Raw genomic sequence first — 23,371 nt, forward strand, 5'->3', positions numbered from 1 at the left:
ACACACACACACACACACACACACACACACACACACACACACACACACTGAGTTCTTCTTACAAGTGGACCTTATTTTCAGAAAATGACTGGAGTCAGAAGTCAGGCTCTATAATAAAATGTAACTAATAAAAAAAAAAAAAAAGAAGTCAGGCTCTACATGACTGAACTCAACATGTTTTTTCCCCCTAAGGATGGACACTGAGCCCCGCTCCCAACCACCAAAATAGTAATGTTATCCCCCTTCACAGTGTTAGAGTGAAGACTACTGAAGCTCCAAGGCTTAAGCAGTTCAGATACACAGGTACAATATATGTATCAGGAGGTAGGCCTGCTGGGTTTGACAAAACACTCTCCACAAACATATTCCTTCTGACTGAGTTACTGTATTTTCATTACAGTATGGAGAAGAGGAGTGCACAGGAGTACAGGTGCCCTCAGAAGGCAGAAGAGGATATCAGTTCTCCTACAGCTGGAGTTACAGGCAGTTGTGAGTTGCCCAAGATGGGTGCTGGGAACCAAACTCTGGTCCTCTGTGAGCATAATAAGTGTTCTTAATGCTTAAGCCATCTCTCTAGCCTCTCTGGGTTTCTGTATTAACAATAAGTTTGAAAAAAGAATAAAACAAAAAGAATTAGAAAAAAGAATAAAACAACACAGTTTCAAAGCCACAGTTATCTCAAAAGGGAGAGGTGTGTTCTCTGAGAATTGAGGTGCAGATGCACACCCCAGTGAGGCACTGTCACCACAGCTCCCGACTTTGCAAATGACTGACTCTTCCATGCTGGACTCCCTGAAGTGGAGAAGAGATACACAATCCCAGAAGAGGCAAAGGATAGCTCACAACCACTGGTGTCTTGTTTGCTAGGCAAGGTGGATCCTGAGCTCTAGCTCAACAACCTCTCCCCCAACCCCCCAAAAAATATCTGCTCTTACTACTTTCCCCTACAGGATACTTTTCTCCAGTTTGCCAGGTCAAAGGCTATTTTCTTCTAGAAATGTCCTGAATGCATACTTGCTTTCCCTGCCTCCTGCCAATGGTATGTGCACTGGCCCAGAAAGTCTCTTATAATGTTGTCCAACTATGAATTCTGCTTTCTATTTCAGAGGGACATGACAAAAAAGGGAATTATAAATATTTAAACTTTTTTTGGTGAAGCACACCATACAAATACTAAAAGAATATGCCATGAAGTTGAAATTACTTAGGGTACAAAAAATAATAAGTTAGCATGATAAAGTAAAAAGGCAAGGAAAGGGGAGAAACAGTGGAAGCAAAGTTAAATAAACAGAGAAAGAGGAATAGAAAAAGAATATTCTGGAAAGAAAAAAGGAAAAAAAATAACGAAAAGAAAAAGAAGAAAACTAAGAAGTTATCGTGTAACAGATGACTCAGAGGGTAAGTACTTGTCACCAAACATGAAGCCCTGAGTTCGAATCTTCAGAACCTGTGTAAAGCCTGGTTTGCAGCCCATCTGTAACCTCAGTGTTCCTATGGTAGCAAGATTGGAGGTGGAATATATCCCCCACCCAGGTTCTCAAACAAGGCAGAAGATGAGGATCAATGCTCCACTCCGATGCTGTGGCAGGAATATGCTCACACTCATACATACTAACATACACATAGCCACAAACACAAAAATAAAAATGTAATTTAAAAAAAGCACTGCAAAACATGAAGTTTGAAAAAGTAAAAAGCACATCACAGAAATAAAGCTGAAATAGAGAGACAACAGGAAAAGGGACAGCATAACACCAAGTACATAATGGGACCAGAATTCTGCACAACCTTACCTTTTCCATATTCATGCCTGTCCATGTATGCAAGGCTGCTCTATTCAGACTGTCTTATTGGTGCTGGTGCTCTCCTCCTCCACTGCATGAGCTCTGCCATGAAGACAGCAGACCTGGCTTCCTATACTCTCCTGCCCAACTCCCTGCCCTGAAGTACAATAGCACTAATCAGAATATTACTGCAGATTTTCTTGTCTCTGTGTAGCCATTGAAAATAAAGTTTTGATTTGATTTTTAAAATTTTCTTCCTCTTAGAATCATTCTGAATGATATAACACTGAATCTGTATGAATTATAGACAATAAGAAATATAAACTGTTTTATTTACCTAGAAAATCTCCTTTAGTCATCTTTTCATATAATTTGGCCTTTTCTTCCAATTTTTCCCTAGGAGAAAAACAGACAAGTATTAGACATGGTCCTAGAATTGTCCCTTCTACCACCAAAATATCAGTTTGGCAGCAGCTACCTCCCCTGAAGCCTTCCATGAAAAGATGGGCACAGTGCTTGCCGACTGCCCTGTCCTGAAGAAACCTTCAGTCTTACTTCATCTACTTCATTAGTGAAAGCAGAAGCATGCCTCAGGACCTGAAGCCATTCCTGGTACATTATAATTGTTCAGTAAATATCTGATGACTTAATAAATGGATGCACTAAGTTAAAGCTCCAACAATTTAGGTGCTAAATGCAACTTAGGTTACATACCAAAAGAGAGATGTATTTAAACACAGCATTTTTCTATTTAAAGTTTCCAAAAGGATCACCAGGTTCATGGAAAGCCCCTTCTCCATAGTGTTTTTAGACCAGGGGGTCATCTGTGGCGTCTTGCACTTCTTTATACTGACTTATCTTTGTTAAAAACAAGACAATATCTATTCCAAAGAGCACAAATAATACATTCAAGCCACAAACTAACATAAAACAAACATCCCTGGCATATTCAACAAAGTAGCCTCTCTGCTCATATAATTTTGGTGGCATTTATCATATAGTGAGAGATGCAGCAGCAGCAAGACTTACCAACAATACAAATCACACATGAAAATGTTTTAGTGACCAGAATACTTAGTCTCAAAATTACCCAACCCAGGTTATTATTAATCACATAGGAGAAAAGGCAAACTCAGAGTAGAGAACTCTTCCAGATTTTTTCTAACCAAGTGAACAAACTCACCATTATCAATGACTCAAACTGACAATTATGAGCATCGGGATAAGATTCATTGGGTAAGACACAAAGACTACACAGTATTCTTAAATGAAAACTTTAATGTAACCCCATTCAGACACAGAACATAGCAGGAAAAAAAAAAAAAAACTGGCTTGGACACTTAAAAATGTCAGCAGGGTAACTGACAACAAAAGGCAAAATTGGAGAGATATGAGGGCTAAAGGTATGAATGAAATATAATCTTTGAATCCTGAATTTCTTTTTTTTCCTGATTTTTCAAGATAGGGTTTTTCTGTATAACAGCCCTGGATGTCCTGGAACTCACTTTGAGAATCTTTCACAAAACCTATTTAGGGCATAATTGTGCTGGGACAAGTGGCAAAATTTGAAATATGAGCCACAAAGTAGTATTAAACACAGTATAAGATACCGTCCTTGTTCAGATAAGATATATACTGAAATACTCACAAGTCATGAATATCGTGACACTTAAAAGTCTTCCTCTATAGGTGTGGAGGAAACGCAGAGGAAAGCAAATATAACAACATTCTAATTAGTAAATTTAGGAGACAGGCATTAAAATGTTCATTTTAACCATCTTTTAATTATATTCTTAATTTGGGAGGGAAAGTTTGGGGTCTCTAAGTATGAATGTCTTATCATCTAGCCTAGAACATAGTATTGGACACTTCTTAAAAATGTGTGATAAGTTGAAGATGTGGCTCAGTGGACAAGACTAGGTATTGCATCCCTAGAAATATAAGTTTAAAAAAAAATGGTTGATATAGACCAGGCAGTGGTGGCACATGCCTTTAATTTTAGTGGCAGAGACAGGTGGATCTCTAACTTCAAGGCCACCCTGGTCTACAGAGCAAGTTCCAGGATAGGGCTACTCAGAAAAAAGACCCTGTCTTGAAAAACAAACAACAACAACAAAAATTGTTGATACAGCCTTTCCTTTCTTTCAGCTGCCAGAAAGATGGCAGACATTCAGACCAAGGTGCTTACCAAAGCAGCCCACAATCTTTTAAAACAAGAAGCTGATTCTGCTGAGAGAAACTACGAAGGAGAGGTTCTTTCAGTACTACAAAAACATTGGTCTAGACTTGAAGATACCCAAAGAGGCACCTAAACAGGCAAGAAATGCCTCTTCACTGGTAACATCTCCAACCAAGGTCACATCTTTTGTCTGGTGTCATCCGCCAAACTTTATCCACTACATCCAAAAGCACAGTCAATTTGAAAAGCATCACAAAAACATATCTGTACAACTGTCCCCTTTTCAGGGACATAGAGACTGACAACATTGTCACCATGGGATGGTACAGGTCCTTGAGTAAGACAGTATGCTTCACTGTGCTCAAGGTCACCAAGGCTGCCAGCACTAAGAAGCAGTTCCAGAAGTTCTGAGAAGATGTTGGCCAACTCCCAGAACAAAGTTATTTTTCAACTTTGAAAAAAAAAAGTTGATATATTTAGTGTGTTATAAAAACTCAAAACAGATCCTTATTTCATCTTCTAAACTGAACTTATCTTTTTGTAAAACACACATACGTAAATTACAGCATTTTAGAAGACAGCCAGCCCTCCGTCTATACCTCCAGATTCAACTAATTGGAAAGAAATAATATTCCAAAACAATGTTTCAGTGTTGCTAATGTATACTGTGTATCTGTCTGTACAGATTTTCTTTCTTGGCATTCCCTGAGGATTACAGAATAACAACTACATCATATTAGGCATAGCAGGTAATCTAGAAGATTTTAAAGTATACTGGATTTTTTTACAGACCACCCCACTCTATCTATCTTAGGCATCCTCAAGCTTTGGTATCTGAGGCAAGGGAGGGTCCCAGAACCAACCAATACCCCTCAGATATCAAGAGACACTATATTTACATTTATGGAGTATTTGACTAGACGGATGTAGACCAGGAAGAGTAACATCTGAATGCCTATTTCTTTGTTTGGTAACTACAAATATAACTACCTTGCTTTGTCTAAAGTCTTCTGCTCCTCAAGTTTCTGTTCAGCATCCTTCTCTGCTCGACTGGACACGCCTGCATTTTGCTTGTTCCAGATACTTGGCTTCTGGAGAATAATTCAAAAGAACAAAACTAAACCACATGATTGCAAAACAATCTCAGCTTGCATCAAAAGGAGAGAAAATCGTTAGATCTCATGAATCATCAGAGAACTACTTATTCTGACAGCTAATTTACAGCCTACAACAGACTACCTGCATATGACTGTAAAAGTAACTTTTATTTCCCTGATGTAATTGTCATCTCCAAGCCTTACTGCCTCTATCTGCTAACCTAGGCCTAGTCCTGGAAGCTTCTAGCCTCTGTACACTAGAATGTTTTCAGCCTCTGAGACTTAGTGCTGAATAAGCTCACTCTTTCTAGTTCTTTCTGATTTCTGGCTGGCTTGTTCAACTCAGATGTTCTGGCTCAAACCCTTCTCCAAGCTGACTGATTTAATATGCCTTCTCTCAGTTTCTCACTGAATTGCTCTGCTTGGTCTTAAACTAACTCTAGCAATATGTTCTAATCTTCTGACTCCTTCCCATACACTGGCTCATTCTGTCTTCACCCATGTCTAGTTTGTTCTCTCTTCAACCTCTCTCTGTAAAATTCTCCCAGTAAAAACTGCCTCTGAATCCCACAAACTGAAATGCCACGAACTCAACTTCACTGCATTGCTTAACTCACTGACTCAACCAAACTGCCTGAACAGTACTGACTAGAACTCTATCTCCTGGGATTAAAGGTGTGTCTGTATTCCAGCTGGATCACACAGACCTAGAAGGTCTTTGGATGTGATCTCTTGCTAGAGCAGCCATGCTCTGAATTAAAATTTCTCTATACATGACAATGCTGGAGTTGAAAAAAAGTTCTATATCACATAAAGAATTTCCTTCTAAATGTCACTGAGTTGCTTTCTCAACTGACTTTTACCCCCGATAACACCATTCAATATTCCAATGAACCTGAGCAGAATACAAAGAAATACAATAGATTACTACCTATTAAAAAAACAAAAAATTGTTAAAGTCTTTCATATTTTAAGTCTATTTCTATATTTTACAATTGTTTATCTGTGCTTGGATATAAAATACATGCTAATCATCCATGAGAATATAACTTATTAATAGCATGTTAAAGAAGAACATTGGGACTGGAGAGATGGCTTAGCATTCATTATGAGGGCTTACTGTTCTTGTAGAGCACCTGAGTTCAGTTCCCAGCCACCCACCTTGCTTGCCTTACGACCACCTATAGCTCCAGTTCCAGGGAATCCAACACCCTTTTCTGGCCTTTGAGGGCACTCATACACAGGTGGCATACACATGCATGACATATGTACACACATAAATAAAATAAATATTTTTAAAAAGTGTATTAAATAATCTTACTAATTTTAATATTTAACATTTATGCAAACGTTCAAGTATAAGTCAGGCATTTTTTCCCTTTACTTATTTACAGGTAACTACTGACATTTTTTTCAAAAACTTAAAACACAATGTAATTCTTCCATGTTTGAAATCAGTAGAGATATCTTTACCTTATTAGTTGTCTTTGGTTTTCCAAAAACTCCAGAATCTTTTAGAAGTTTTTCTTGTTTGAATTCTTCTTGTTTTCGGAAGAGCTCAGCCTTAAGATCTACCAACTAGAATAAAACAAAAAAGAAAATGATATTTAATTCAATTCTGGAAGGTGACTGGATTGCTAAGCAACTGTAATTCTCCAAGGAAGATTTCACCTTCCTGAACACGGACAAGAAACACAACGTTTAAGTATGGAACTCTATACAATATTAAACAGCACTAGGGTCACACTGTAGTTTTTCTACAAGTATAGTTCTACTCCAGCTTTTCTCACTCCAGGCTTCTTTTTTTTTTTTTTTTTTTTTGTCAAGGGGAGAGTGATAGAGCAAAGTAAGCAAATGGAATTTACATGTTCACAAAGGATTCAAGTCATTTCTGAACCGCCTTCTGTTTGTGGGACACATACCAGAAGTACAGACTCAAGTTTGACTCAGTTTGTTTTTAAAATGTTAAGTTTAACTGAATCATGGGGTTTAAAATGGGAGGGGAGAGGACAGGTGAGGAGAATGGGGCAGCTGGGCAAATTACTTGTGCCTACCTCTCAGCTGTATTAGTCTTAACAGAACAAAGGAAGAGGGGAAGATGATTTAATGAAAAATGGCTACATGTACAGGCATTTGTAAATCAGACACTAGTAGCTGACAAGAAAAATAAAAATGACTGAACTTGGGGGCTAAAGAGATGAGTCAGCAGGTAAGAATATTTGCTGCTCTCGAAGAAGAGTCAGAATGGTATTCAACCATCCATTCCTAACTCCAGTTCCAGAGGATCCAATGCCCTTTTCTGGCTTTCAAGAGCATCAGGCACACATGGGTTGCATGTACAAAGGTGCAAACAAAACAGTTATATACAAAATTTAAAAAATATTTTTTAATGGTTCCTTTTATTTCTAATGTGCAACTGGTGTTTTGCTTTTGTATATGTCTGGGTGAGGGTGTCAGATCTCCTAGAACTGTAGTTACAGACAATTGGGAGCTGCCATGTGGGTCCATAGAGTCCTCTGGAAAAGAAGCCAGTGCTCTTAACTTCTGAGTCATCTCTCCAACCCCATAAACTTTTTATTTTTATTTTTTTAATGACTGAGTTCTGTAATTTTTATTTGAAAGAAATCCATTTTAAAGTACTGTTGGCAGGGATTTTAACAATGTAAAAGAGTTTCACTCCAGGACCCAAAATTCAAAATTCTTAAAAGAAAAAAAAATTACCTTTCAAATTACCTTTCTCTTCATAAATGCATCAATTATCTAATTTTTTTTTTTCTATTCTACAACTACTTCTGAATTTAAGCTCACAAAATGACCAATTCTTGGACTTCATTTGTATTGTAACTATTGAAAACATGACCCTCTGGGTAAGTTAACTTTGGTTTGGTTTTTATAGACAGGGTCTCACTGTGTAGCCCTGGCTATCCTGGAACTATGTAGCTCAAGCTGGCCTGACTCACAGAGGTCTATCCACCTATCTCTGCTTCACACATGCTGGGGTTTAGCGAATGTGCAACTACACCCTGCTTAATTTAGTTTTAAGTACTGAATCCAAGCAAACATAATGACTAAGATCATATTTTTCATTTTAGAAAACAAGTTCCGACACAATACTAGATACAACACTGGGTTTTCCTCTTGTATTCCATAGTCTGTAGTAAATTGAAGCTTAAGTCAAAGGGCAGGCAATTTGTTCGGAGACAATAGACAAGGCAACGCTTTGCACTCAAACTGAACCTGGGTTCTCACACAACAAATCCGTATGTAAATTGAAAACGGTATTCACCTTTGGGTGTCAACTTCATCATCCATGAAGGGTGACCATGAATACCACCTAAATCCTAAGGCACTTCTGAGGACTCAATGGCGGCATGCATATGCAACGCTGGCACAAATGTGTACAGCATTTACAAGTTTTCTGCTCAAGAATGGTTAAGTTGGCAGAACTCCTTACATCCTCACCACCCGGGCAGCCCATCCCACAAATGCACTAACTAACTTGTCTCGGTCCTGCTAAGAAGACCGTAGGTACTCTGGAGTCCTGGGGAATGGAATCATATTCCAATGCTCAAGAAGGACTTTGCTGGTCTCTGGGGTGGAGAAGGCAGGAAGGGCACGTCCTCCAGGTCCCCGCAGACAGCGAGGACTGGCCGGCCTGGGGCGGCTGACCCGCAGGATGCGCACTGAGATCCCTGGGAGAGTGGCTTCCTGGGCCTGTCTGTGGGGCGAGGTGTCGGACAACGCCAGGTTCAGGACCCTGTGAGTAAGGAGTTGTCGAGGGTCCCCGCGGGGAGAAATCCAGTCAGAATCCCTGTCAGACGGGGAGTTCAGGTCCCTGACCCTCAGGAGGCAACACTTGAGTCGTTATTCGCGACTGAGAAGGGCGGGGGGAAACGCAGAGTACGTACTAAGCCACACTCGAACTCACCGAGGAAGCTGTAACGTCCAAAGGCTTCTTCTTTCGATCCATCGTCCAGCCAGGCCTTACGCCCTAACTCCCAACCTCCTGTAGTCTCTGTCAGGCCTTAAGAGCCCGCCCCGCGGCGGAACCGGAAGTGCCTTTGATATCGACGCTGTTTCCGTAATTTTGCGACATAGATTTACGACCTCGGCGCCATCTTGAAAGCGTCAATATGAGGTAGCTAGTCGCTACGTCACCATTTTGAGAAGGTCAGAGAGGGTCCTTAGGGTTGAAGTTGATCGCAAAGGTAATCTTGAAGAGAGCAGAAAGTGAGGTGAGAATGACTAGCATTGTCGTCTTGAGACGAAGAGAGGATAGCTTTCATTGCAGCAGACACCGTATTGAGCGGAGAGTCTTAAGTGATGGAAAAGAATAGTGCCATCTTGAGGAGGGCTAAGTAAACTCCGTCTACAAAATGAAAACAAAGGGAAGTTAGTGAAACTCGAGATGGGGTGGGATATCTATTGTTTGAGAATGGGTTGTGAGAAAAACGTATTTTATTTTAGTTTTCTTTGGAGGTTTTTGTTTTGTTTTGTTTTAGACAGAATCTTACTAAATAGCTAGCTGGTCTCATGTGCAACAATCCTCCTGCCTCTGCCTCCTAACTGCTAGATTACAGGTGTGAACCACCATGCCTAACAGAATGTTCGATTTTTAATATTCATTCACACGTTCATGAGGGAGGGTCTCACTGTGTACAGGTTGGTCCAAAACTTGTTTTGTAGACCAGGCTGGCCTTGAACTCACAGATACCTGCCTGGCGCTTCCAAGTGCTGGGATTAAAGCTGTTTGTCACCACAACAGGCCCCTAGAATACTTCATTATTGAAATTACTGTTTGAATTACTAACTTATTTTTTTTTAATGACCTGGATTAAAAACAAATTTTCAACAGTTTCTGAAATGGCCCTAAACATGCATCTGCTCTATTTCTGCAAAGCAGTGTTCTCAACACTGATCATGATAAAGTCAAAACAATCAACTCTGAAAGACACTGAAAATGCTCTGTGTCCTATAGTATCAACTGTTTTGCCAACATTTAGTTCCTAATGTTAAAAACAAGCACACCCATCTCATTAGGATACGAGTTTGTTTCCATCTTTGATAAATGGTGAAAATATACATATGCCAAAGAATTGTTTTAATTTTTAAAAATTATCTGTACACATTTTATATACCTAGGGTGGTGAAAAAATTGGGTAAAAAGTAATTGTGAGTGGAAAAATTTTAAGAAGTCCTTCATCGTGATAATCTTTGTCTCTAGAATGCCTATGGGAAACCTCTGGTTATCTCCTGGTTAGCTATATAAGCTTACACCATGGAAATTCATACTAAGAGTGGCACCCCACTAAGACAATGCCTCCTAAGACAAAGACATTGCTAGGGAAGGGTGGGAGACAGCTCAGTGTTGTAGCACTTACTTAGCATGTGCAATAACCTGGGTTCCATCCCTAGCACTGGGGAGAAATAGAAATAAGTTGTTGAGTTTCCCTTGTTTCCCCAGCTATCACACAGAATGTGACATTGGCCAGAATGTTGTCTTGGCAGGTCCACAAGTTCTCATACATCCTGTTCCTAAAAGCTCCCTTTTTCCTTCAGTGACTTCCCAGCAGCTTGGTCTGTTTGGAATTGCTTTCCTTTATCTAGTCCCAAGAATGCAGCTGCAACCCAGTTCCCTTTTCCAGAGTGCTATCTTCTTCTAAACCACACCTTGGACCAGAGTCTCTCACGGGGGATTTCTTGCAGACAACAGAGGACGAAAAGGACTCTGTAGACTGGTAAGAGAAGCCTGAGCACATCTCATCACCCTCTGAGCCTCAATTCTCTTCCCTGGCTGGGCACAGAGGATGTTTGACACCATAAAATAAAAATTGCCCTGTATCCATTAATTTTTGTTTGTTTGTTATGACCAAATACATGACAAGAGCAACTTAAGGGAAGAGGCTTATCTTGGCTCATAGTTTGAAGGGATACAATCTATCATAGAGGGGAAGATAAGGTGGGAGATTGTTCCATCCCACAACTCCGTCCAAGCTGGAACCTTTACTTTCTTGAATTTTGACCAGCCTGGAAGGGACGAAGCTATTCTAGAGACAATATATCCATCACTTGTTGGGGGTTGGTCTGGTGAGCTATGTATTCAGATACTGATTTCTGTGCCCCCAGATCTGGTTACAGTCTGGACATGGGCATTGTCATTTCTACAATATCTTGTATCAATGTTGTATATACATTGCTCCCCAGTTTTCTCTGATTGGTTAATAAAGAAGCTGAGAACCAATGACCAGGCAAAAGACATAGAGAGGCTTGACTTCCAATCCAGTAGGGCTGTCTCAGGTAGAGACCACGAGGTAGTAGGAGAAGGAAAAAGAGGTAGAGAAAAGACATGGCCACAAGCAGAAGCAGCCCAGGTAGAATTGATATAGCAAGTAATTCAGGGTGTGTGACTGGGATGTAGCTAGACTAGCATAGAGAGTTAGAATAGATAAATAACTGCCTAGCCCTAGTTCTTTTTAAGCTTGTTGAATAACTCTATTGGTCCCCCTGTCTCCTTATTTGGGAGCTAGAACAAGTGATTAGAAAAGGTCCCCCAAAGATGTTGAGACTCATAGCCAAACTTTGGGCAGAGTGAAGATAATCTTATACAAGAAGGGGGAGATAGACCTGGAGGGTACAGGAGCTCCACAAGGAGACCAACAGAGCCAAAAGATCTGGGCCCAGGGACTCCTGAAGAGACTGATGAATCAACCAAGGACCATGCATGGAGAGGACCTAGACCCTCTGCTCAGATGTAGCCCATGGCAAGCTCAGTCTCCATGGGGTTTCACTAGTAAGGGGAGCAGGGACAGTCTCTGGCATGAACTTGGTTGCCTGCTCTTTGATCACCTCCCTCTGGTGAGATGGCCTTACTAAGCCACAGAGAAAGAGAATCCAGACAGTCCTGATGAGACCTGAAAGGCCAGAGTCAGATAGTAGAGGAGGAGGAGGACTTCCCTATCAGTGGACTAGGGGAGGACTGGGAAAAGATAAGAGATAGGGCTACAGCTAGGATATAAAAATGAATACAGTGTAATTAATAATAATAAAAGAAAAGATCCCCCAAATTTTAAAATATAGTTCCATTCACCTTGGTTGTCAGACAATTGAAACAATGGATCCCCAGAAACTAATTTCCCCTATGAAGTTCATGCTGGCAGAAAAGACTAAAATGAGGCTGGAGGGATAGCTTAGTAATTAAGAGCACTGTATGCACCTCCAGAGAATCTGGGTTTGATTCCCAGAACCTGTATAGCAGCTTCCAACCATCTGTAACTGCAGTTCTAGAGAATGTGGTATGCATTTCTGACCTCCGCAGGCACCAGGTATGCATGTGGTATATGGACGTACATGCAGGTGAAGCACCCATTGGCAGAAAGTTGGTTTGTTTTTTTATGTAAAGAAAGAAAATGAAAAAGCCTAAAGCCTTAGCTAGCTGAAACAGAAACTTTTCTCCTGGGAAAATGTTTCAGGCCACTTTACAGGAGAGTGCAACGAAGATGGTGATGGGGGGCGGGGACCATGCCTTGACCAGGATTGCTTAGCAATGCATTAATCCTTAAACTTAACTCAAGACTCCAAAGATGCACTTGAGTTGGGGAGTAGTCACTGGATCGCAGTCTCTCTTCCCACGCTGATCAACTATCCCTTTTTTTTTTTTCTTTCCACTATTAATTTTACTCTTTTAGTTGGCTTTACAAGGACAGGTGGTGGTTGAACCTGGTATGTTGGGGCACAGGGTGTGATCCTAAATCCAGTAACAACATCTTGGTGGAAGAGAAAGTAAGTGGAAAGTAAGTAGATCCCAGATTAAAATAAAATGCCTCAAAGCCCTTCCCACAGTGATCCACTTCCTCCGGTGAGGCTCCACATCCTGAAGTTGTCACAACTTTCTGAAACACACCATCAGCCAGGACCAAGTGTTCAAACATATGAGAGTATGGGGGCATTTCACAGTCAAGCTACATCCAGCCTGCACAAGAAAGCAGCTCTGTGCACATCCCTCAGATTCAGAGCTGTGCATGACAGCAGTCTGTACGGTGATGCGGCATACTTGACAGAGTGTCTTATGCCTGCTGGGCCCCAGGGCTGTGCAGTGGGTGGCAGGAGGATTCTCTTCTTCCGTTCCATCCCTGTGGGATTTGCATTGTCTATGAAATTGTCTATTGGCTTTAAAGCAAGGAGGAAAGAGAAGATCTTCAAAAACAGTCATCATTCATCTCACCTAGGGGTTGGCTACATCCAGGCTCATTATCAATGACCTGCAGGGGGTTTCCAGCAAGGAGGCACTTAAGGGCGCACTGAAGATCAGCCTCACCCACTGCAATAATCTGCCAAGGCTGCTAGTGTGAGATTCTAATCGGCTATAAAGTCTACAGGTTTAATTGAGTCCAGGAAGCATTTTAGCATGTGAAAACTAATTTTTTGTACATGCTCTGTTTTCTTAAAAGAAAACTGTATCTCTCCTCACTTGTCCGGCACGCAGAGCCCTCACCTTTGTTCCATCTCCAACACCACTGACTCTAATGAAAAATTGCTCAGCAGTGCATGAATAAGCTGACTCCAATGTGTGCAAAAAGAGATTAGGTCAGACTGAAGAAAATTGGGTTTTCCACAAGGGTACAGGATGAGACAAAAGGCAGGAAGATAAGCAGTGGGACCCTGGATGTCAATCCAGCTGACCTTCATGAAGAGGAGGTAAGACTGTCAGTGTCATTATGGCACTCAATTTCTACAGCAACCTCAGGGGGTAGGTGATTTCATTGTTCTTATACAGGAGCAAACAGAAACACAGAGAAGGCAAGTATGTATGCAAGGTCACATAGCTTGGAGTCAAGCTCTACTGGGAAAAGGAAAAAAAAAATCAGCCTCTTGTCCCAAATTATTTCTGCAGAAAGGACCTGTGGTTGGGTCACTCTAAGTTCCTGCTGACTGGTAGCAATACTCAGCTTTTCTGGGCTTACAGCCATTTTTCTGATCCTGTCACCACACCTCCCTCTGTCTTTGCATGATTGTCTTCATGTAAAGACTGGCTATGTGAGACAAAGGTCCTTCTGGAATCCCGGGTGACCTCACTTTAACCAATGACATCTACAGTAACACTATTTCCAAAGAAGGTCACATTCTGACTGCAGTTTTGGATTCATATACATCTTTTTCTTTTCTTTTCCTGTGTGTGAGTGGGAAGAGGGAGAGTACCAGAAAAGGCCCTAGTACCTGTCTTGGAAAGACTCGCTTGAGGCCCGCCCACAGCATTGGTGGAGGAGGGGACCTGAGAAACAGGGTCTGTCATCATTAAGAAATGGCAGCACTGAGTGGCAGAGAGGATGGCTGAGGGCAGAGATGGACAAAGCAGGTTCCTGTGCCACTCAGGTTAGGCTGCTAGGAAGCAGGCCTTTCCCGTTGTTCTCTTCAAGGCTACACCCTCATCACTTACAGACCTCCCACTAAGCTCTGCCGCTTCCCAACAGCACCACCCCTGAAAATGAGCCTTCAGTGTACAGGGAGACTGCAGATCCAAGCATTCGAAAGAAACAAAGAAACACACTTTGGTGAGAGCCCCATCTGGCCACAGCTAGGCGCTGAAATGATGACAAGGAGAACACCGAACACTGGGGAAGGTCATGGTGTTGATTAGGACCCTGAGAAGGTTCTTGACTTCGAGGCTTTGAGTTTCCAGGCAGGTGTCAGATGGCTGCTCCAACAGGGAGGACAGTGTACCTAATGGGACAGGAAGAAGTGCTTGTGTTTCCTGGTGCTTCACAGAGCACCATGAGGCACTTTGGAGTCTGATCTGTGTAAGGCAGGAGGCATGGAGAGTGCTGAGCAGAGGAGAGATGTGGTGGTCTGCCTTGGGGATTAACAAGATCCCTATGCTGCTGGGCTAGAAAAGACTGTTTTCTAATAATGCTCCCTAATTTTCTCGTTCCCACTTTCACTCACAATCAGAAAGGGATCCAACACATCTGTTTTAAGGCTAAGTGTATGCCTAAGAGACCAAACACAACACCTGTGAGTCCTGTAGCTGTGAGCCTACAGGAGTGCCTTCTACATGCCCTGCAGTGGGCTAAGTGCTTTCTTATTTTGAAATAAACTTTCTATTTTAAGTTTTTAGATTTATAGAAACACTCAAAGGTAGAATGAGGGGTTTCTATATGGTCCTTGGCCACTTCCCTGTGTTGACATTTCACTTTAGGACTTTTGTCTCATGCAAGAACCAACCTTCATACATGCTGTCAAGTCTGCTCTCCTTTCCCAATGTTGTTCACCCAGGCTGCCACACTGTGCTTAACTGTCAGTTTCCTCCTGACAGTAAGGGTTTCTCAGACTGTATTAGTCTGCTTTCTGATGCTGTGACAAAATACTTGAGCTAATCAACTTACGAGGGGGAAGATGTACTTGGCTAATAGTTTCAGAGGTTTTGATGCATCATTCTTGGATCCATGGCTCTCAGCCTATAATGGTGTAGTTTATAATGGTGGGTACAGGTGTTGAAGCAGAGGAAGATGGAGAAGGAAGGAGGGAAAAGAGAAAGCTCAAGTCCTAATATCCTCTTCTGGGACACAGACTCAGTGACCCAACTTTCTCCCACTGTGCCCTTCCTCTTAAAAGGTTCCACCACCTTCAAGGCTTAAGCACCTTTTGGGGGGGGGCATTCAAACTCCAAATCACAGTGCAAATTATCTTTGTTTCTGGTGAACTTGGAAGTTTTCAACAAACTTAGTTAGGTTTGTGTATGTGTGTCAGTGTGTGTGAGTGCGTGCACACAAGTATGTGTGTGTGTAGCATATGCCTGCAGTGCTCAGGGAGGCCAAAAAAGGACATCGGATTCCTGAGAACTGGAGCTACAGATGGTTAAGATTATAGATAATTGAAAGCTGCCATGGAAGTGCTGGGAATTGAGCCTGGACCCTCTGCAAGAACAAATGCTCTTAAATCCTAAACCATTTCTCCAGTCCTTGTGGTTTTTTGTTTTGTTTGTTTGGTTGGTTTAATAATAGATTCTTCAATTTGGATGTGCCTGACTTTCTCAGAGCATGAATATCGTCCTGAAGGGAGGATATCTTAGGACACTCACCTGATGAAGTGCATGTTGTTAAGATGACCTTTGAGTGGGAATCTCAGTCCCCTGGCATGTGGTATTTGCCAAGTTGCTTATTGAAAGCGCCTTCCCTACTTGCTCTTTCTTCAGAAGCAACAGGTGGTGCTTCGTGTAATTAATTTTATTTACTCATTTTTATTTACGTGTATGTGTTTGTTTGCTTGTCAGTTATATACACTGTTTGCATGTGGGAACCCCTGGAAGCCACAAGAGGGTGTCAGATTCCCTGGAATTGGAGTTACAGGACATTGTAAGCTACCATATTCGTGCTAGGAATCAGACCAGTGTCCTCTGAAAGAACAGTAAGTACATTTAATGGTTAAGTCATCTCTCAGCCAAGCTTTTTAAATTATAAATTGACAAATAATTACATATTTATAGGATGTGTGATGTTTTGATGTATTTTACAATGTGTGATGATTTTATCAGGCTCATTAACAATCTGTTACGTTGTTTGTTGCTCTTTTGTGGTTGAAATGTTTAAAACCTTTCAACAAACTTGAAGAGCATGCTGCATTATTTTTAGTTTGGTCACCACTCTGCAGTACAGTGCTGGACTGTGTCCCTCTTGCTCAGCTTAAACTTTGTGACCTTTGATAAATACCTCTCCATCCCACCCTATCATCCCATCTGTAGTAACCGTCATTCTGATTTTATGAGTTAAGCTTTAGATTCTACCTAAGAATGAGATCATGTGGCTCTTGTCTTTCTGTGCCTGGCTTGTTTCACTTTAGTGTCCTCCAGGCTCATCTATGCTATCACAAACAACATCCTTTTAAAGGCTGAACTGTGTATCTGCACCACACTGTTGTCCTTCTGCGTTTGGCAGGGGCCTGAATCTCTGCTGAGGTCCTGAAACTTGGCTTCCTTGTTGATATAATGTTCTTTTAAAATGTATACGCCTTACCCTTGTTAATTCAAATGCTGATTTCCCCACCCCCAACTCTCTGGTTTCAATCCGGATATTGCATTGTGATACTCATTATAAGCATCCTGTCTCAACTCTGTGTAAACAGAACAAAATAAAGCAACTAGATACAATGTTGTGCAATGGGAGGAGCCAGAAGGCAGGAAAGGAGTGGGAGGAGAGGGAGGAGGAGAGAGAGGAGAGCAGAGCTGGAGGAGAGAGCTTGGTGGACGTGGAGCATGAACCAGACCTAAGATTTCACAAAAATCAAGTATAATGTGGGAAATCTAAATGTTAGGAAACTGAGGGCTTGGAGGTTTAGGAGGCAGTAAATATTGCCCAGCGTTGTGTTCTAGGTTAACTAAAAACCCAGTCTCTGTGTGGTGATTTGGTTATACAGCTGTTTAAGATTAACAGCAAGCTTTACTAGAAGATAAACCAATAGTAAATATTAATCACTGCCTACAACACTTCCTGATGGAATTCTGCTTCTCCCAGGGACAGCTAGAGCACCTTAGGGTGAGGCCCACATGTGCTAAGCCTGGGTGTGGAAAAGGTTTTCCACAGTGTTACAGTTTGGCTCTTTTAGCATGAGCTCACCAGTGACAATGGAAACTTGGGCGTTCCAAAGCCTATGTCCATACCAGAGTGTTACAGCTCTTGGTCGGGCAGCTGTGCTCAGCACAGCAGAAGTGTGGGCCAAGGCCCATGCCTGGTCAGCTTGCAACCAATACATAGGCCCAGTGAGGCCCAGCCTCGTGAGGCCGAGGCCTAGTGGGCTGGAGGGCAGGCCTGGTAAGATGTGACCTGGCAGAGGATAAATAATAAACCTAGATGGTCTTGAAGTGAGAAAGTGTGAACCTGCATACCTCTTACCATGTGAAATCAAGGGCAATGTAAAAACCCTGGGCAGAGGAAGGGATTTCAAGGGTGAATGTGTTTGATTTGCTGGGGTCAGGACGTCAGGGATACTTAATGGTCCTAGCACAAGAAGAAAAATTAATTATTAATTATCCTATAGGGTCAGGGGTGGTGAGGATCTCCAAGTACAATTGAAGGTCACTGCTGGACTAAGATCCCTAGTAGGGTAGGGCGTTTCTAGGAGTTCCTAGATGCCTGCTAGAACAGTTTCCTTTTCAGGGGAAGGGTCTGGCCTATAATCTGCTCTGAGGGCCATGTGACCTGGAATTACCCAGATCAAGGGAGAAGTCAGAACTCTGCTGAGAAAAGGGAGTCTATCATCATAGATCGAGTACAAATGATTGGCTGTTGGGAGATGACCAGCTTCAACCGTATCCAGCAGAGCACATTGTTTGTTGTTTTAGATAGGCTCTTGCTGGGTAGCCCACAATGGCTTTGAAGTTGTAATCTTCCTGACTGTACCTCCCAAATTCTGGAATTACCAGCATGTGCTACCACCCCTCACTTGACATTCTCTGTTCATGTGCTGGCTGATGGATGCCTAGGCTCCTTCCATCTCTTAGCTAATGTGAAAAATTCAGCAATGAACAAGAAGGAAGTTTACAGCTAAAAATGTCTATGTCGGACTTGGGGAGGGGCATGCTCGAAGAAGGGGGAGGGAGGGTGGGACCGGGAGGGGAGGAGGGGAGGGGCTTATGGGGGGATACAAAGTGAATAAACTGTAATTAATAAAAAAAATTTAAAAAAATCAAAACAACAACAACAAAAATGTCTATGTCAAAACAGGGGGCAAGAAAGATTTAAATAAGCAATATTCTGGTCCAGGAATAGTGGTGCATGTCTTTAATCCCAGCACTCAGGAGACAGAGGCAGAGGCAGATGGATCTCTGTGAGTTCTAGGCCAGCCTGGACTACAAAGCAAGTTCCAGTCAGTGAGAGCATACAAAGCAAGGACCACACAGTGAGAGCATATCTCAAAATAAAATATATAACATTCTATCTCAAGGAACTAAACAAAAATATAAAAGCAAAATAAAGTCCAAATCTGTAAAGAAAGACCAGAGCACTGATGAATTTCTTTTTATTTAAATAAAATTCATGTAGACCAGGCTGGCCTTGAACTTGCAGAGATCTGCCTGCCTTTACCTCTGCCTCCTGAGTGCTGGTATTAGAGGGGTACTCCACCATGCCTGGATTGACTCATTTAATTTGACAAGAGCCACCCGGCAGGCATGTCACTGTCCCTATTTTACAGATTAGGGAGCTGAGGCTCAAGGAGGAATGGAACCTCACTCAGGGACATAGGGGTGCTGTTCATCTATGCACTGAAAGCCTTGGGCTCCTGCACATTCTCTTCCTTCTTTCTCTTTCTCTGTATCTTTCCTGCTGAACCCACACCCTCACATCCTGAGGTAGAAGTAGCCTGAGTTCCTCTGGGAACCCAGTGCCTGAAATGAGGATGACTTGAAAAGAGGCCCCAGATCACATTCTTTTTTGCAAACAGGAGCCTCAGGGCTGAGCTATTTATTGCCAAGGTCCTGATGCCCACTTTAATTTCCTGCCTGGTCTAGATGGATAAAGATAGAGACAGCAAGCTGGGAGGTACCACTGGAGTGGAGAGAGACAGTGGTTGTCACAAAGACCATAAAGATAACTAACTGCCTTCCTCTTGGATTCCTCATGAGAGAGACCGTCCACAGCAGGAAGGGCATCCATGTTTGGGGACCATGACTTAGGCAAGAAGGCAACTAGTGCTAGTTGCTAGAGTCACAGTGCTAGAGGAAGATTGTCTAGCCCAATGGTACAATGAGAGGGAGACCACCAGGACTGTCACCCCCAAAGTGACAGCACCAGGGCTTGACTGCCCCTATTGGAACCCATGCATGGATGACTTCATCTGTTTAATGCTCACTTCATGAATGGCAGTTCCTGTCCTGGGAATCAGGCCTAATGACCTTCCACTATGACTTCATACATGTTGGCCTTCAGCACAAGGCCCTCACTTGATTCTGGCACCATGCCCTTGGGTTTCCCAGTCCCATGAGTGAAATAAACTTCTGGTGTCAAATATTTTGTTGTAACAACAGAAAACAGATTAAGACAGGGAGCCAACCTCCACACACTTAACTCTAACAGAGGGTCCCCACATCAGAGTTAGTGGCAGCCTGGAGCCTGTGGATGCATTACCACTGTGCCTGTTTGTATAGAACTGTCTCTAATTTGTGATGTGTCAGCTGGGTGTATAGAGCTGAAATCCAGAAAAAGACTCTAAATGCCTTTACTATCAGTGGCATGTCTCAGCTTGCCATGTTTAACTAAAATCCTTCAATAAAAAGATGTTTATTTCTCTGTGTATATGAAGGCATATGCAGTTGTATGTGCACATATGTGTGGAGGCCAGAGGTCAAGAAGTCAACCTCATCTCAGGCATCATTCCTCAGGAACTATCCACTTTGTTTTTGTTGTTTGTTTGTTTGGTTGGTTGGTTGTTTTTTGTTTGTTTGGTTTTAGACCTCAGAGAGATCTTTGTTTCTGCCTCAAAAATGCTAGGATTAAAGGCACGTGCCAGCACATTGGGCTTCACCTTTTGTTTTGTTTTTGTTTGTTTGCTTGTTTGTTTGTTTGTTTGAGACAGGATCTGTCACTGGCTTGGAACTCATCAATTAGAGCAAGCTGGCCAGCCATTGAGTCCCAGGTGCCCATCTCGCCTTTCCAGTACCCCACCATACTTGAGTTTTCTTTTTCTTTAATTTTTTTAAAAATTTTTTTCTTTAATTGTTTAGATTTTAAAAAGGTTATGTTTATATGTGTTCTGCATGTGTCTTTGTCTATGTACTTGCATGTGTCTTTGTCAATGTACTGCATCCATGCCTGGTACCTGTGGAAGTAAAAAGGGGCCCTGGATCCCTTAGAACTGGAATTAATCATGTGAGTGCTGGAAGCTGAATTCAGATCCTCTTCAGGAGCAGCCAGACCTTTTAGCTGATGAGCTATCTCTTCAGCTTCTGAGTTTTCTTGACATATATCTATACATGTGTTCTGGTCATCCATCTCAGGTGCAAGGCAAATATTTTACTGATTGAGCATCTCCACAGCCCTGAAATGCTCATTTCTTTATGGTCCAGCTTGTGTATTGATTATCCAACTTGTCTTTATTACAATCCTAACAGGGAAATCTGTCTGAGAGCTCCATTTGTGGAGGCTCAGAGAGCCTCCATGAGTAACCCATCACACAGCTTGCTATATTGTAGAGTTGGAACCAAGTGCATCTGACTTCATAGCCTAGACTTGTTCTATTTCTTTTTCTATGTGAGTTCCAACATCTTCCTGAGTTTGTTTTAAAAGAATAGTATGGGTCTGGGAAAAAGGCTTATGGGTACAGTGCCTGCCATGGAAGAATGAGGACCTCAGTTTAGATCCACCTAACACTCATGTAAACAGCCAAGGGTGTCATTGTGCTTCTATAACAGCAGCAGTGGAGGTTGAGGGCAGGGACAGGCAGATCACTGAAGTTAAGTGGCCAACAAACTTAGCCAAACTGAACTTCATGTTCACTGACAGGTCTCAAAAAAATAAAAAAATAATAGTGGAAAATTATCAGGGGAAGAAACCCATCAAACTCAGGCCTCTCCATATATCTGCATCCACATCCTTCTGCATACATGTGTATACTACACCACAAGCAATTCAAGCACGTACATGCACGCGCGCGCGCACACACACACAAACACACACACACACAAAGATAAAGCTTATAGGTCCAGTGGCATACCATATACCTGTTTTTTCCATCCTCCCAAGGGGTATCCACACAGTGGGACTGTGCCTGGGAGTAGCTACCACATTCCACTCTAGACAAGCCCTTACTCTTAAATATAAATGAGGGCAAGGATATAGCTTTATTGACAGAGAGCTGTCTCAGTATGTACAAAAGACCAGAACCACATAAGCTAGGCATGAGGATCAGGAGTTCAAGGTCATCCTCAGCTACATAGAGAGTCCAAGGCCAGCCTTTGCCACATGAAATCAAAGAGAAGGAAAGGGAAAAGAAAAGAAGGAAAAGGAAGAAAGAGAGAGAGAGAAAAGTTTAAAAACCTCATCCGTCTCCTCCTCCTCCAGGTCTGTGTCGGGTAACACACGCCTTCTACAGCAAGCACATATTTAAGCATTCCCAGGGCACACAACATCTGCTGTATATGCTTGCCTTCCCTCTGCAGGTGCATGGTTCTGAGTGGGTGAGATACAGTGTGGCAAAGACGCTATAAATTCCAGTGCATTTTCACACTCAACTGTCTAAGAATTAACAGGCTTTGTAGAACTGTGAGGGGCAGATGCACCTCCTTCAGGCGCTACCATGCAGCTGGCCTGGGGAACCATGAAAATGTATCGAGCTCCATGTGTGTGCGTGGTCTGTGGATATGAGGGCACACTCATCTGTAACTGACTCTCAGTGAGAACACAGGGGCCTCGCCTGGCAGAGCTGAGAGGTGAGTCATGAACAAGAGGCATGATGGTGACGTTGATGGACTGATGACTTTCCTTTAGATGGAATGCTGCTTCCTGTTACTTAAAGGAAAAGGTCTTTGTGGAATTTAGAGAAGAAAACCAAAACTAAGTCAAACTCCACCTCTTCCAGGCTATAGTGAGACTTATTTGTAGGAGAGGTTGTTTTTCATCAAAGAAACGGGTTTTTCCTGCATGGAATCAATACTAATTCACACCATCAGTCCTGGACAACTGTTATGGTTCCAGAGCCTGTGTTCCTCAAGTTCATATACTGAAGTTCTCAACTGCTGTGTGACAGTTCCAATTACTCCTTTGTGGGTGATTAGTTTCTGAGCTACTATGTTTATGGAATTTTATGGATGCCCAAAAGACTATCACCAAGCATAAGGGAGCTTCGCTAAAGTCCCTAGGCCTTCCTTCACTGGCCCTTTGAGGGAGGCAGCTCAGATATCCTCAGAGGAGGTTCTCAGCTACCCATTCACCTAGTTGTCCTAAAGTGGGACAAGATAATAGTGCTTCTGGGCATAGGCTAGGGACAAGCCTCTGATGGCCAGATCAAGAGGTTCTATGGAAGGTCCCATTCTTCTTTCTGGTCAGAGTACCCTGATGTATTATGGGGAGCCATCACTTCCTCCTTAGATTACAAGGCTAGGGAAGAGAAAACTTGAATTATGAAAGCTGAGATCAGGAACTGAAAGAGAAAAGCAGTGCCAAGATTTGTGGGTTGAAGAAGGGTCCTGTCACCTTCTAGCTCTCTAGAGACAGTACTCTAGAGATTGCCCCTGGGTGTGCTGAGAGCACACTCACAGCTGCCACTGTCTGACTCTTACTGGCCAATGCTGTGGTTCAGAGTATAAGCACCCGAGTTCCCTCAGCCTT

At 42.3% G+C, this 23,371-nt stretch overlaps 1 protein-coding gene and 1 pseudogene across 3 annotated transcripts in view; one reads left to right on the top strand and one right to left on the bottom strand.

Moving 5' to 3' along the window:
• Ccdc174 (coiled-coil domain containing 174) overlaps positions 1–9,087 on the bottom strand; it is a 26,126-nt gene extending 17,039 nt beyond the window's left edge. For 2 of the 3 annotated variants that reach the window (XM_055628629.1, XM_055628628.1), the window contains exons 1-4: positions 8,989–9,087; positions 6,534–6,638; positions 4,954–5,054; positions 2,122–2,180 (exon numbers count right to left, since the gene is read on the bottom strand). In XM_055628629.1, coding sequence (XP_055484604.1) covers positions 2,122–2,180; positions 4,954–5,054; positions 6,534–6,638; positions 8,989–9,030 — 307 coding nt within the window. In that variant the 5' untranslated portion in view covers positions 9,031–9,087. The remainder of the gene's footprint in view (positions 1–2,121; positions 2,181–4,953; positions 5,055–6,533; positions 6,639–8,988) is intronic. The other variant, XM_055628630.1, reaches the window with a different exon arrangement.
• On the top strand, positions 3,944–4,374 carry LOC129692297 (40S ribosomal protein S11-like; annotated as a pseudogene).
• Positions 9,088–23,371: the final 14,284 nt, after the last annotated feature.

Source organism: Psammomys obesus, unplaced genomic scaffold (assembly GCF_907164565.1).
Source record: "Psammomys obesus unplaced genomic scaffold, mPsaObe1.curated_primary_1811, whole genome shotgun sequence".
Lineage (NCBI taxonomy): Eukaryota > Metazoa > Chordata > Mammalia > Rodentia > Muridae > Psammomys > Psammomys obesus.